Source organism: Psittacula echo (genome assembly GCF_963264785.1).
Source record: "Psittacula echo genome assembly, chromosome: 3".
NCBI classification, from domain to species: Eukaryota; Metazoa; Chordata; class Aves; order Psittaciformes; family Psittacidae; genus Psittacula; species Psittacula echo.
In genome coordinates, this window is record NC_137736.1 from 101405607 (window position 1) to 101419616 (window position 14010).

Below are 14010 nucleotides of genomic sequence, written 5' to 3' on the forward strand. Positions count from 1 at the left end.
GCCTTGAACACCGCCAAGGATGGAGCATTCACAACTTCTTTAGGCAACCCATTCCAGTGCCTCACCATCCTCTCAGTAAAGAATTTCTTCCTTAGATCCAATCTAAACTTCCCCTGTTTAAGTTTTAACCCGTTACCCCTTGTCCTGTCACTACAGTCCCTGATGAATAGTCCCTCCCCAGCATCCTTGTAGGCCCCCTTCAGATACTGGAAGGCTGCGATGAGGTCTCCATGCACCCTTCTCTTTTCCAGGCTGAACAGCCCCAACTTTCTCAGCCTCTCTTCATACGGGAGGTGCTCCAGTCCCCTGATCATCCTCGTGGCCCTCCTCTGGACTTGTTCCAACAGTTCCATGGCCTTTTTATGTTGAGGACACCAGAGCTGCACACAATACTCCAAGTGAGGTCTCACGAGAGCAGAGTAGAGGGGCAGGATCACCTCCTTCGACCTGCTGGTCTCTCTCCTTTTGATGCAGCCCAGGATACAGTTGGCTTTCTGGGCTGCGAGCGCACACTGAAGCCGGCTCATGTTCATTTTCTCATCGACCAACACCCCCAAGTCCTTCTCTGCAGGGCTGCTCTGAATCTCTTCTCTGCCCAACCTGTAGCTGTGCCTGGGATTGCTCTGACCCAGGTGTAGGACCTTGCACTTGGCATGGTTAAACTTCATAAGGTTGGCATCTGTTGACGCGGGAATCACAGACAACGCAGAGACGATCAATGTGATCAAGCGATTGCCAAATTTATTCACACACACCGAGAGCTTTTATAGTTTACAGAACTAGCTGAAGCATCTAATACAGATTCTAATTGGCTCAAAAGTGCAATCCACACATTTTTTCTAAAGCAGATAGCAAGCTAGCTAAAAGTGAAGCAGAGATATTAAGCAAGCTAAAATTATCCATTTGCTACCTTTCCCACATAACTTGCAGTTTCACCATTTTGCTCCCACAACCTGTTAACCTTGAGCGAATGCCAAGCTCCTTATTCTACTGCACATAACTGTCCTTTAGTAACCTAAGGCTAGGCTTTGCAGCCTGGATAACTTAAGTTCAGGCCTTGCAACTTAGTTCAGAGTCTGGCTAAAACCAAACAGCTGGGATTGCTCACATGTCCATAGTTCAGCTGTATTCTTTATGTCCACCGTCTCCTAAGGCTAAGACGTCTGGGTCGGTCACAAAACGTTCACCGTCCCTTAGCCAATCCACAGGCATCAGCCCACCTCACAAGCATGTCGAAGTCCCTCTGGATGGCATCCCTTCCCTCTGGCGTACCAACCGAACCACACAGCTTGGTGTCATTGGCAAACTTGCTGAGGGCGCACTCAATCCCACTGTCCATGTCACCAACAAAGATGTTGAACAAGACCGGTCCCAACACCGATCCCTGAGGGACACCACTCGTTACTGGTCTCCAGCCGGACATCGAGCCATTGACCACAACTCTTTGCGTGCAGCCATCCAGCCAGATGTTTTTGCTTCTGCAATAATTAAAGCCATTTTTCTAAAGCATATCTTTCTTCTGTTTACCCTTGCTGCCCTCCTAGTAGGCATCTGCTCTGAACAGGTTTGATCATGCAGCTCAGCCTGAGAAGCCTAGTAATGAAGATAATGCTACAAATGCCTTCAAATGGATATTATAATGTATTTGGGTATTGCAATAAGCATGTCAATCCCAGTGTTGCAAGCTGCTTGTTGTTATGGTTTTCATGATGATTTAAAACATGCATTCAGTGGTGTAGCTTCCTCTCTTGTGAAGCTGAGAAAGGAGTCTCGGGGGAGCAATTGGCTTTGAATGATCCGTCTGGGACCAATGTGAATACTGGCAGGGATGAAGACTTAAGTGAAATGAAGCTAGAACCAGATCTTCAAACATAATTTAGATGATGGATGCCCACAGAAAACAGCTATATCATTAATTCATCTATACATCAAACTCATAAATTACATATTAAAAGCTGCCTCTCATTTTTTTCTCAAATAACAAGCAACAGATTTGTGTCCTTTGAGAAGGCTGCTCCCTGCTGCTGCAGCCTTTGGAAATGTCTTAGTCTGAAATGCTGTGGTTGGTTTGTCAATATTAAGAAGTGTTTTGTGGAAAATATCCTTATTTGGGGAAAAGTTTTAAGACTTTGGAGCTAAAATGCTTCTACTGTGGTTTTTAGATCTAACACAATGGGGTTCAACCTGTAGTGATGGACAGTATCAAGAAATGTGTGATAAGCTATTCTATGTGGCATGGGGACCTCAACTGGAGGACTAGTTCTGTTGCTAGTGTTTGAGATCTGAACAGTAGTTGAGCCCCATTATATTAAGAGGTGTACAGCAGAGGAAAAGTAATCAATCTGTACCCTCTGGCTTTATAGAATCATAGATTGACTAGGTTGGAAAAGACCTTTAAGATCATGGAGTCCAACAGTTAACCCAGCACTGCCAAGTCTACCACTAAACCATGTCCCTAAGTGCCACATCCACACATCTTTTGAAGTACCTCCAGGGATGAAGGAGAGACTTGACCACTTCCCTCGGTGGCCTGTTCCAATGGTTGACAACCTTTCTGGTGAAGAAACTTTTCCTGATAGTCAATCTAAACCTCCTCTGGTGCAACTTGAGGCCATTTCCTTTTGTCCTATCACTTATTGCTTGGGAGAAGAGTCCTTTCAGGTAGTTGTAGAGATTGAATCATAGAATCACAGAATTCTAATGTTGCTCCTCAGACTCCTTTTCTCCAGGCTAAACAACCCCAGTTTCCTCAATCAGTCCTCATAGGGAATTTCCTCTTTATTTTCTCTTTGTGTTTGTTTTTTTTCTCTGGTGACAGATATCACTGATTCATAGAAATAATTTCCAACTTGCATTTTGTGGGGTCTAAAACCAGCTGGGACAAGAAGACAGCCACGGAAGACCACAGAGTTACATCAGAGACAACTCTTATCCACACGAATGTTTTTGTAAACATCCTCTCCTCACCAGCGTAACTCACTCCCAGAGGACTTTCATACAAGTGGGGATTTTTCCTTCTTTCACCCTGCTTCTCACTTCAGCAATTCCCATGAGCACTGTGAGGCTTTGCGGTATGCTGCTGTCTCACATGTGAGGGGATCAGAGCTTCCCTCAAATGTGATGGATCACCAGAAAGACAAACCCAAAGAAAACAAGACAGAGCACCTAATTGGTAAGCCTCACTTTGTGTGTGTGTGTGTTTTTTCTCTATAAAAAGGAGCAAAACTAACCAAACAAAAAAAAAGTTAATTTGATCCCAGGCATTCCTCATGTCTCCCACATAGGCTGTAGAGAAAAATTCAGGATCTGCCTTTGTGGGTGAAGCTAAATTGCCTTGTTCTGCTGTGCCAGCATGTATCAGCATCTCCTTTGGGCAAAATAACCCCAGGGGCTAAAATGGCTGATTCAGCTACTGATACACTTCTGTATGTAGGGATGGGGTGGAAAGGGGAAAATATAAGTTAGAGAAAGGTATAAGAATTTTTCAGCCCCCCAAAAAGACTCTATGTGTTTGGATTTGTGTGATGGAACATCTGATGCTCTCTTCAAGCAACAGAACTGATGTCAAACCTAGTTATTGCTGGCAATGCATGCTGTTTTCACTGTACTGCCTAGCCATAAGTATAAATGGTGTTATGGGACAAGCATGAGTCTCAGCAGGATTGATTTGGGTACTTGTAGGAAGCACGAGGTTGCTTAGTGGTTAAAAGAGGCTGAGTCTACTCCATCTCTTCATTGCTCTGGGAGACTTGGGAGGTTTTTGCTTAGAGTTCTTTATATTCTTCACAAGACAACTTTGAGATGAGCTTTTCATTTGCTCTTCAGATTTAACACACATATTGTGATTTTCTATATCAAGTGTGTTGATGATGTACCATGTTGAGCATTTCAAGAAAAAAGGAACTGAATCTTACAAGTGTCCTTATTCTACATTATTGTGTTTTTCTAGGGTCTTTCATTTGTCTTGTGGCTAAATGGTTTGAAACTTAGGGTAATTGGAGAACATTTATGGTGGGGTTTTTTTAACTAGGTCTTGAACACATATTTATGTGTGAGTCATTAAATCTGCAGCAGGGCTGTCAAAATTAGGATGGTCAAAACCACAATCAGCAAAGGTCTTGGTGGCAACACCCAGGTTTGCAGTGAACATTACCAGCAGGTGCAGACCAGCTATGCACAGAGGTATCTATAGGGGAAGGAGCTACAGGACAGCTGCCTTGTGTCTCGTCCTCCAGGGCTGCTGGGTGTTTTCCCACAAACCTGTAAGTCCTGCTATGCTGGTCTGTTAGCTTGTGCCTTACAGATCAGGCAGCCTCACCATGTTTCACTGTGGTGACAAGATTTTTTCTCACAAGGTATAAAATGAATTATTTTCTATTTACCAGTTTCTATCTGCATATTAATTTTATTTGATGTCAAAAATTCCCAGTGCTACCCTATGCCTACAAAGTAACATAACCAAAGCACTCTGCTTCTTTCCATTTCATCAGCACGGGGGAAGTTTTCTGAGGAGACCTCTGAGCCTTTGTCCCTCTCTCCCTTCGTTGGGAAAGAAGCTGTGGCATTCGGCTTCCTATCTCTTGATGCTCACACCTGCAAAAATCCTCTTCTGGCCCAAACCTGGCGGACAGGCAGCCCTTGGGTCTTGCCCAGCCTACATCCCTGCTGCTTCTGCTTTTCTTATGACTCTCCTGATCCAAGGCATTTCTGCATTTAGCAATACTGAATTGACCTTACAACACTTTGTTGTGGTATCAGGACTGTCCTGTTTCACTTCTTGCCCTCTTTTGTGCCTCTTCTTTGAGGATCGCTGCAGCTCCAGCTGCTCTTCTCTTCAAACAGCAGCTGCTCCTGATGACCCTTTTTTACAAAGGGCCTCCTAAACACTCACCAGGGCCTTCCCTTCAGACACTAAAATAATGAAATTATTTTGACTTTGATTTGAGTGAGATTTCATTATAATGAAGTTTTGGGATGAGACAAGCTGAATGCAGGGGGAGAACTGCTCAAATGCATGAGCATTTTGACAAGTACTGATTTTGAAGCTTCTGGTGGTCCAGTGTGTGAACTGGACCATCAGTATTCCCCAAAATGCCCATATAAAGGCAGCAGGAATTACCCTCATTTTCCTTATTACCTGTTTCATACTAATTAAATCCAGCCATGGCAAACTGACACAGATTCACATCCATGGATACTCCACCTGATAATTTATTTCTCCTTCACAGCCAGTAGCAGTCCTTTCATTTTTCTTCTTTCTTACCTGGTGCAAAATGTACTTTCTGAGCCTTTTATTCTTTTGCACAGAAGTGCCATGAAGTTGGATGTTTGGTTAGGCCTTTCATAGCTTTCTATGAGCAATGAAAAGGAGGAAGAGGGAATGAGTTTCTGTGGATTTTGCAATCCCTCATGATTACACTGGGCTAGATCTACATCCTTAGGACAACTCTCTTCAAAATTTGCATTCATTGCTGCTCTTCCTTATTTTTTTCATAGCTGACAAGCGGGAAGGAATTGGTGTCTGTGGCTGAATCCTGGTTTCCTTTTCGTTCTTCCTGGTGCTTATTACCTTTCCTATTTCCATCTGGGCATGTATGAAGGTAAGCTAGTGGGATTTGAGGCACACAAAGAACACAATTATTACTGCTGTTACTTATGTTAATTGATTTATTGATTTTGTTAAGACAAGGCACTTCACATTCACTTTTTGGAAATCATAATTGTTTCTAGTGAAGATGTGGACTAGGACTGGGATCCATGTTCTTCCACTAACTTTCTATATCACTGCAATTTACTCATTTGATTTCTTCCAATCTCAACTTTCATCATTAGTTAAACTTCCTTGCTTTACAACACTGAGGGAATAAATCTACAAACTTTTCTGAAGAACTCATATTTGATGCTGCAGGTAATTAACATGAGTACATGGGCACATGGGTCCCTGCATTGAGCAGCTCTATAACCTAAAGCCACAAAATACCCCTTCAAGACAAGAGTAATTTAAATCAGTTTTTAAGGATGAGTTACCAGGATGATTGCCCTGAACACCAGGCCTTGAGGAGTCCTGATACACTAACTGAAGCAGTTAGCTGGGTTATCTGAGGTGAGGCGTATGCCTCTGAATGTAGTACTGATGTTGAGAGAGTTGTGTGTAGCCTCATACGAGTGGCAATTCTTTTGTATTTTGTCTGTTTTTTTTAACCTGTTTGAGAAGCAGGGTTTGAGTTTTTCCAGCAAAGCAACAGGTGAGAAGATGTAAGATGCAGAGTGTTTTGCAGTTTTGTTGGTTCCAATATTATCTATACATTTTTTTACATATAGTATGGATGCCAAAGAGTAAAAAAAAATTGGACCAGAGAGTAGGAATAGAATTAGTTGCAAAATTCTAAACTTAAAATATTTTCCTAGGTTATCAGAGAATATGAACGTGCTGTTGTATTTCGTCTGGGACGTATACTGTCTAAGGAAGCAAAGGGACCAGGTGAGTGCATTCAATTTTATTCTCTTAAGATACACTGGTTTTATGTTGTTACCATGCACTCTGATCACATCAAGAACTGCAGAGGTCCATGAAGCACAGCAGAAGACTTTGATACTAGGTATGGCTTTGCTGTTGAATAGGTTGGACAATGAATGGTAGGTTGAGCTCATGCTGCAGACACTGATGGGGGACCAGGGAGGGTTACATGCAGTCTTCAGGCCTGCTAAGAACTTTTTTGAGTGATTGGGCCGCTCACTCTACATGTGCCTCACTTCCGACACTGCTGGCTGCTGCCAGCAATTTAGCTGTCTTCTGCTCTGAAAATGGTAAATGTGTCAGGAAAGGGACACTCTGCATCTATACAGAGTTTCGTGTAGTCACTTAGGATCAGGTTATATATCACAAATACAGACCAAACCCAGCAACATGAGGTATTTGTGTTGATGTGGTTACCACCTTTCTGCAATGAAACAGGGCAAACTGGAAGCTGAAATAAGGTAAAAAAGTCCTTTTCAGGTCCTGTCTTTCCTCTTGAATAACAACCATGTGGTCCAAAGGGCAGCTAGGGCAGGTGCAGAACTCTTCTAGATGGCTCTGGGCACCTAGTCAAGGTGCTGAGGTGAGAAGAATAGCAATGTCAAGCCTCCCTCTCCAGTGAAAGGAGAGTGGAAACTCCTTCACAGGATGTGTCAGAACCTGGGACAATGCTCCTCATGTTGCAGCCTACAGGCGGTGCAGGAATCTGGGCCTGGGGTATGTCTTTCCTTGAGACACATATGGCTTATGATTTATGAAGGGGAAACCAAACAAAGGCACAGAAGGAATTTTTGTCAAAAGTCTCGTGGCAGACTTGGGACCACAGCTGCACTCTTGCCATTTCCAGTCCAGTGCCCTAGGTCACTAAGCTCCAATAAACTAACATTATTTGCAGATATCTGCATTTCCCTCAGTTACCTGAAAATGCAGAACTTCACTGTTGTCACATCCTGTTGCAGAAAGTACAGTTGTAGTAACAAGGTGGCCAATTTCCCCACCCTGTGGATATTTCCATCTGTTTGCTTGATGCAGGATACCTGATTCTAGAGTTAGCTTTCAGTGGCATTTCATGTAGTTATTTTTGTTTTTCAGGTATAATCCTTATACTTCCATGTACAGATACATTCGTCAAGGTTGATCTTAGAAAGGTTACCTGTAACATTCCTCCACAAGAGGTAACTATTCTCTAGCAGCCATCTAAGACAGACATAAAAGGTAGAGGTGATTCATGGCATGATCTAAAGTAATGCAGGTGTTTTATAGTCGTACAGCTGTAAACTACCACAGAATTTAGCTTATTTGCTGTATTTTCTGACTTTCAAACTGCTTACAAAACTTCTTGAAGACAAAACATGTCGAGGAGGGAACAAATAGCGGATCATCATGAGAGCTCTGCTGAGGCAAACTGTCTGCTGAAGCACAGGGGACCTGTCTGGCAAAAGGTGACGCAACTTCTCTGTGAATGATTAAATATTTTTCAAATTTCTTTGTTGCAAATTTCAAAGTGCAAAATTTCTTGTACTTTGCTTTTCATTTTTGTTTTAATTTGCTGGAGTTTCTTGGAAATACTTTGTTTAGGGGAAGTAGCACAGATTTTTCTAAACTGTGTGTAATGTATAAAAGCATGAATGGCCCTTGCTACAAGAAAGGAGGAGAATAACCATGATCATGTAACTATCACTGCAGAAGAAATTGATTCAAGTTATGAGATTTACTTACTGTTGGAAGAGTTATTTAAAGGGTATGTACTTTGGTGATGCTGGATAGCTTCCTTAAAGTTATTTCTCAGGGGAATGACACAGAAACAAAAAGAAATTCTTGGTTTCCTTGCATTATCAGGGTCTTTTTTCACTAAGAGGAAAAAAAAATTCCTTTCCTTGGCAAAAGATGTGTCATTGGATCCTTCTCTAATTCTGTACATTTCTTGAATGCCGATTCTCACAAAAGATGCTGTTACTACCCAAGTCGATGGGGTGCTGTACTACAGGATCCACAGTGCTGTCAGCGCTGTTGCTAACGTCACTGATGTCCATTCAGCTACCTTCCTCTTGGCACAGGCAACCCTGAGACATGTTCTGGGTACGCAGACCTTGGCTCAGCTCCTGGCAGGCCGTGAGGAAATTGCACACAGTATCCAGGTAAATCCAGCTCTCAAAATTCACTGACAAGCACGGAGATGTATTCTGGGGAGTAGCAAATCAGAACTAATCTCTCTTTCTTTTCAAAAATAACAAAATTTTCCATTATGTTTCTTTCAGTTATGCATCTGCTTGCCTAGAGTCAGAATTATTCTAAAGGTATTTCCCCAGGTTCTTGTAGAAGAGTTATTTCCTATCAAAAAGCAACAAAGATTCTGCAATTATCCAGTGACTTGAATAAGTCAGTTTAGTCTTTGCACAGAGGCTGCTGCAAGTGGTGAGAAAGTCTGCTGCTCGTGGGAAACTCTGTCTTGATCAGACCTTTGACTGAGGTTTAATCAAGACAAGGCTTTATCTCCTGTCATAACATACAGTACAGAACTGAGTTGGCTTATGCTTTAAAATGCCATCTGTTTTTGCTATTTTATTTGGTAGCCAGGGAGGAAGCAGAGAAATCCAAAACCTGCTTTACTCTTTTTTCAGTCAGAGATGAGGCACAGTCAAATCAAAGAGAGACTGTATACCTCTCCAGCCAGGAGAGCAGCAGTGGGCAGAGCCAGGGTCATGGTGGCAACACAGGCACAGTAGCGCATAGCAGCCTGAGCGCAGAAGAGCATGCCAGTGCTACAGGGCTGTGCTGTGTCTTTCACTCATAGTGTGCCTTTATGTGCTTTTACTGTGTTGTGCTAGTTTAGGAAGTTGCCACAGAATTACTTTGTAAAAGGCAGAAGTTTGATCAGCACCCACCTAAAGAAAGGATGGGGATCATAATTTAGGAGGCAGTAGAGAAGCCACACAGGAGACATGTATTGATCAGCAAGAGTTTCATAGGTTGTGGTACCCGCTGTACTTACACCCACTGGATGGTAGGGCTCCATCTTTCTGTTACGCAGGTTTGCATGCTGACTTTCCTTCTGTCCTAGAAGCGGGTACATGGCATGGTTTCCTCTCTGCCCTCACTGCGCCTTTTGTGATGGGTTGTGTGTTTGTCCCAAGGCTATCCTCAACAGCGCTACAGAGCAGTGGGGAATCAAAGTGGCCTGTGTGGAGGTCAAAGATGTCAGGATTCCTGTGGCCATGCAGAGGGCCATGGCAGCCGAAGCAGAGGCTGCTCGAGAGACAAGAGCTAAGGTGAGATTCACAGCAGTGTCTACCCCCAAGCTCTTGAATCCTTGTTCCAGGCATCCAAGTGCCTTTTCTTTTTTTTTTTTTTTCTCTTCATTGTAAAGGTGGGGTTTCCCCACAATGGACAGTGTCACAGAGCCATTTCCACCTCTCCTACTTTACAGGTTGTGGCAGCAGAAGGAGAAATAAATGCTTCTAAAGCCCTCAAGCAGGCCTCCATGGTGCTGGCTGAGTCTCCAGCAGATCTCCAGCTGTGCTACCTGCAAACATTGACAACCTTGGCATCAAAAAATAATTCCACCATTGTTTTCCGTCTCCCTATAAATATGCTTGTGACTTTGGAGCAGAAAAGTAAAGGGGGTTAGAGACTGTTCTATGCTAGCTTCTTGGACAGAGAGATTTAAATGGTTTCCCAGGACTCTAGGGGTTCCAGACTACCAGAATTAAAGTAGAAGCATGCTTGGATCCCCTGTATCAAAAATAAGAGTGAAAATAGTTAAATAATCACACATAGCTCCAACATTTTATGACTGCATTTGCAAAGTTCAGGTGCTAACCAGTTTCAGCTGAGTTATCTTTAAGTGAAATGGAAGAAAATATATAAAATGCACGTTAGACCTAGTATGAAATTTTAATGATGCTTTCACCACATTTTACAGAGTCTTGAGTATAGAAATTATTTGGTAGTTTGTCTGCTAGGCAAGAACCTCTGAGCTTTTGAAGTAATCCACACAAAAGGAGGCCAGTCAGTGTTATTTAACTCACATTCTGTGGAGTGGAAAGAAAGATTTAGGCCCTAACCTTAGAGGTATTCTTTCATAATGACTAGGAGAATTACTGGATACATGGTATGTCAGTGGAACAGCCTGTTTGTCTCGTATGAGTAGAAATTAACACTTGCTTTACTGGCCTCAGCTGGATTTTGCCATTTGCCATCACTGACATTTCTATGAGATCTGTTATAAAAGGAAGAGAATATATGTCCAGGCATTACAGTCAGATTTCCTAAATCTGAAAGCTGGGGAAAACCTCAAGGAAAACAAATTGTCCTATGTTGATTTAAGTGTTTGTCTTGCACGTTCAGGAGGTTTCTTATCCTCCTTTGCATGTGTCATGAAGCAGAGGTTCAGGTTTTCATAATGAAAACCTTTCTCACCCTCTATCCATGCAACACCTGGCAGCAGTGGGGAACATCGTTGATATCTGAGTTCAGCTGTCGTTATACTTTACAGCTTTCAGCTGGGCAGTTCACAGCACTGGCACACAGTGATGAGCTGTCTGCTGTGAATCCGAAGGCTCTCATGGCGTAGATGTTCTGGTAGGTGATGCTGCCATGTAGTATCTTGTCCATGCAAGGCTTACTGCTGCACCTCCTATCCAGTAGGGTCATTTAACTCCAAATTAATCTAGATCAGCATGGACCTACTAATTATCATATTGTTGATACAGGTCCCTCTTATTTTCATCAGTGTAACACAAAGCTGTCCAGGTGACAAATTTTTGCAGTCAGTAGCTGCTGGCACAAGGACAGTGCTATGAGCATCTGAGAATGGTGACCTATTCAGCAAACACAGCTTTTCATTTCTTCTCTGCTCTGCTTCAGACATGACTGTCAAGTGGCATACTGCTGGCAAACTGAAGAACTAAGACCTGTATTTGCAAACCGTCTATATATCAGTGTTATCAAAACACTTTCTACAGGCTTTTTCTTATCCTAAGGAAAGAGAGGTTTTGAGTTTTGGGGAGTTGTTTTTCACTGTCAACTTGGTTTGCCATTTGTCGAAGTCTTTATAACTGTGGCAGCAAAACCCCCACCTTTCCTTAGCAAATGTTGCATCTCTACTACAGAGCTCTTTGCATGGCTACAGTAGCAGCAGTGCTTTAGAAAAATACAACCACAGATTGAGTCAGGTGTTTTTTAAGTAGTGCAAATTAATTAAACTCTGAAAAAAGAAAAGCTTGAAAGACATGACTACAGAGTGCAATTAAAAAGCAGTTCTGTGCCCTCAGTGAGCTACCAGCGCTAACTAGCCCATGCAGGACTGCTGAGTCAGGCACAGGACATATCCAATCCAGTTGCTCATCCCTGATGCAGCGCCAGTTCCAGCTTCAGATGCGTGTATGGGAATTCTGCTGTGGTGTAAGTGGGGTTGTTCATTTCTTTACCTGAGGACTCACAATTAAAATCAGAAATTAACTGATGTGCTGAAGCATGAGTGTTAGTATCTCTTTCAGTAGCAGTGTAACAGATGCTGTACTTGGTAATTCCATGAATGCCTAGTCTTCTTTCTGACCCATGTAAATTTCTTGGCCTCTTTTGCTGTCCAGTGACAATGACTGCAGGAATTAATAAGCTCTGCAAGCATAATGATTTTTTGTTTGATCCCCTGCAAGATGATTGCACTGTTGTATAATGGATCAGGGAGACAGAAATTCCTGCTCTCTTCACCAGTATCAAGGACAAAACCCACAATCAGTATTAGAGTAACTGCAATCTTTTTTTATTACACTTCCCTCCCCCACCACGGCCTATGTCGACAAGAAATAGCCCAATCAGCAAAACAGAGTCAGCAAGAAAAATTCTGAAAGGAGCCACGTCGCAGTCACACGGACAGGATGTGGGAAGCAGAGCAATGGTTCAGAAGGAGCACAGGTTTTCAGATGTGTCCATGAAGTCATGCAGGTCAGCACAGGCTTTCCGGTGCAGGGTGGTGCGGCACTCACTATCTTCTGGAATTTTCTCTACCCAGGTTTGTGAATCGAGGAGGTACTGCATCCTGAGTGTAAGTGGGACAGGTGAAGAGGTGAGTCATGACTACTGATGTGGAGCAATGAGAAAGTGTAAACCCCATGGTGCTGTATCCCTCCACTTAAGCATCTCTGGGAGCAGGAGGAGTTATACCAGCCAAGAAACTTGTCTGAAACCAAGTTTCACCAGCAGGTTAGCTGTGCTTTGAATAAAGTCAGGGAAGTGTCAGTGCCACACTGGGCCTAACTAACTGAAAAAACTATGTGTGTTTTGGGTGACACCAGGTAAGCTTGAGCTGAGTTTCTATTAGTTTTCTGGAGTAGAACAAAAAGCCCCAGTACACACCAGTGAAACACAGTGAAGGGGGGTTTAGTTTCAACAGACTATTTCAAGATGTTTCCTAATTTTCTGTGGTGATAAGCCGTGTAGTTTCTGGCATTTTATGACTGGGTTGGAGAAGATTTTGGAAGCTACAAGTCTTTGTGAGACTTCAGTTTTTAGCAGGCTTCTGTTGAAGCAGACCCCTGACTTAAGCACTAACTGCTGTAGTACAGAGATGGGAGAGGGACTTTTTAAGGTTTTAGGAAGTGGCAGTCATAATTTGACTGAGAAGATCTCCCTCCTAGAAATTTTCAGAGGCACTACTTTTTCTCCTTGTCCACACAGGAAAATTAAACATTTAAGATGTCTTCTTAACTGAATATTTGATAGTGCCAGACTAAGTTCCTCCTCAAATCAATTCTCTTTTCTCATTAAAGTGTGACAACGAGAAATCAGAAGAATATGCTATTTGCATGGATGATATAACAGAAACTGAGAGTTGCTCTTAGCCATGGTCCCACCCATCTCTTTTGCAACCATAGGAGTTGTGGAAGGCATCTGCAGTAGACGGAACTATGGAGCATTTCCCATCCTACTTTTCTAGCTGTGAGTTTTTAACCCAGTGGACTCAGAGACAGATTTTGATTCTGACAAATGGGGGAATGAGGCTCTGCACAGATCCATAAGCTGATAGGTTTGGGTGTCTCAGCTGTTCCCCACAGCTACCCTTTTGCCCCTTTTCATAGTACTAAAGCCGGCAGAATTGGTCCCTAAAAAATTTGGTCCTCCCTTTACTTTCTGGATGTATTTTAAGAGGCTGAGTATCCTCTGGATTCAGGGTCCATGATAACTGCTGCTCAGAAATCATTGCACTCACTTGTTGCGGAAATCAACCGTTTGCCCATCTCTCCCCATGATGAGGTACCGTTTGCCAGCGACCATGTTTAAGTTGCATGCAGAGCGTGTTAGGAACTGTCGGTGGACACCCACTTGGATGCTTTCATCCCTAGCTGTGGCACAATAAGAGAAAACCTCATCAACTTTTCTAATATAGAACTTTAGCCCATAGGACACAACCCCTTATGATCATTTACTAATTTACTAATTTACTTTGCTAAGCCAAGGTAATATTTCTCTTGTGAGCTGTGGCTTGGCATGAG

General features: G+C 42.8%; 2 protein-coding genes across 2 annotated transcripts in view; one reads left to right on the top strand and one right to left on the bottom strand.

Moving 5' to 3' along the window:
• Positions 1-3120: 3120 nt before the first annotated feature.
• STOML3 (stomatin like 3) lies at positions 3121-10145 on the top strand (the record flags this gene model as incomplete). The annotated part of the gene is given in 8 exon segments (XM_080613554.1): positions 3121-3172; positions 5497-5528; positions 5532-5600; positions 6409-6481; positions 7610-7692; positions 8452-8655; positions 9652-9786; positions 9945-10145. Coding segments are annotated over 8 exon segments (849 nt in total).
• Positions 10146-12418: 2273 nt separating this feature from the next.
• The window catches only part of LOC308219018 (complement C4-A-like), a gene marked incomplete at its 3' end in the record, with an annotated part of 42261 nt that continues 40669 nt past the window's right edge, over positions 12419-14010 (bottom strand). Inside the window, exons 40-41 of the mRNA XM_080613555.1 lie at positions 13728-13856; positions 12419-12557 (exon numbers count right to left, since the gene is read on the bottom strand). Of these exons, the coding sequence (XP_080469681.1) occupies positions 12419-12557; positions 13728-13856 (268 nt within the window). The remainder of the gene's footprint in view (positions 12558-13727; positions 13857-14010) is intronic.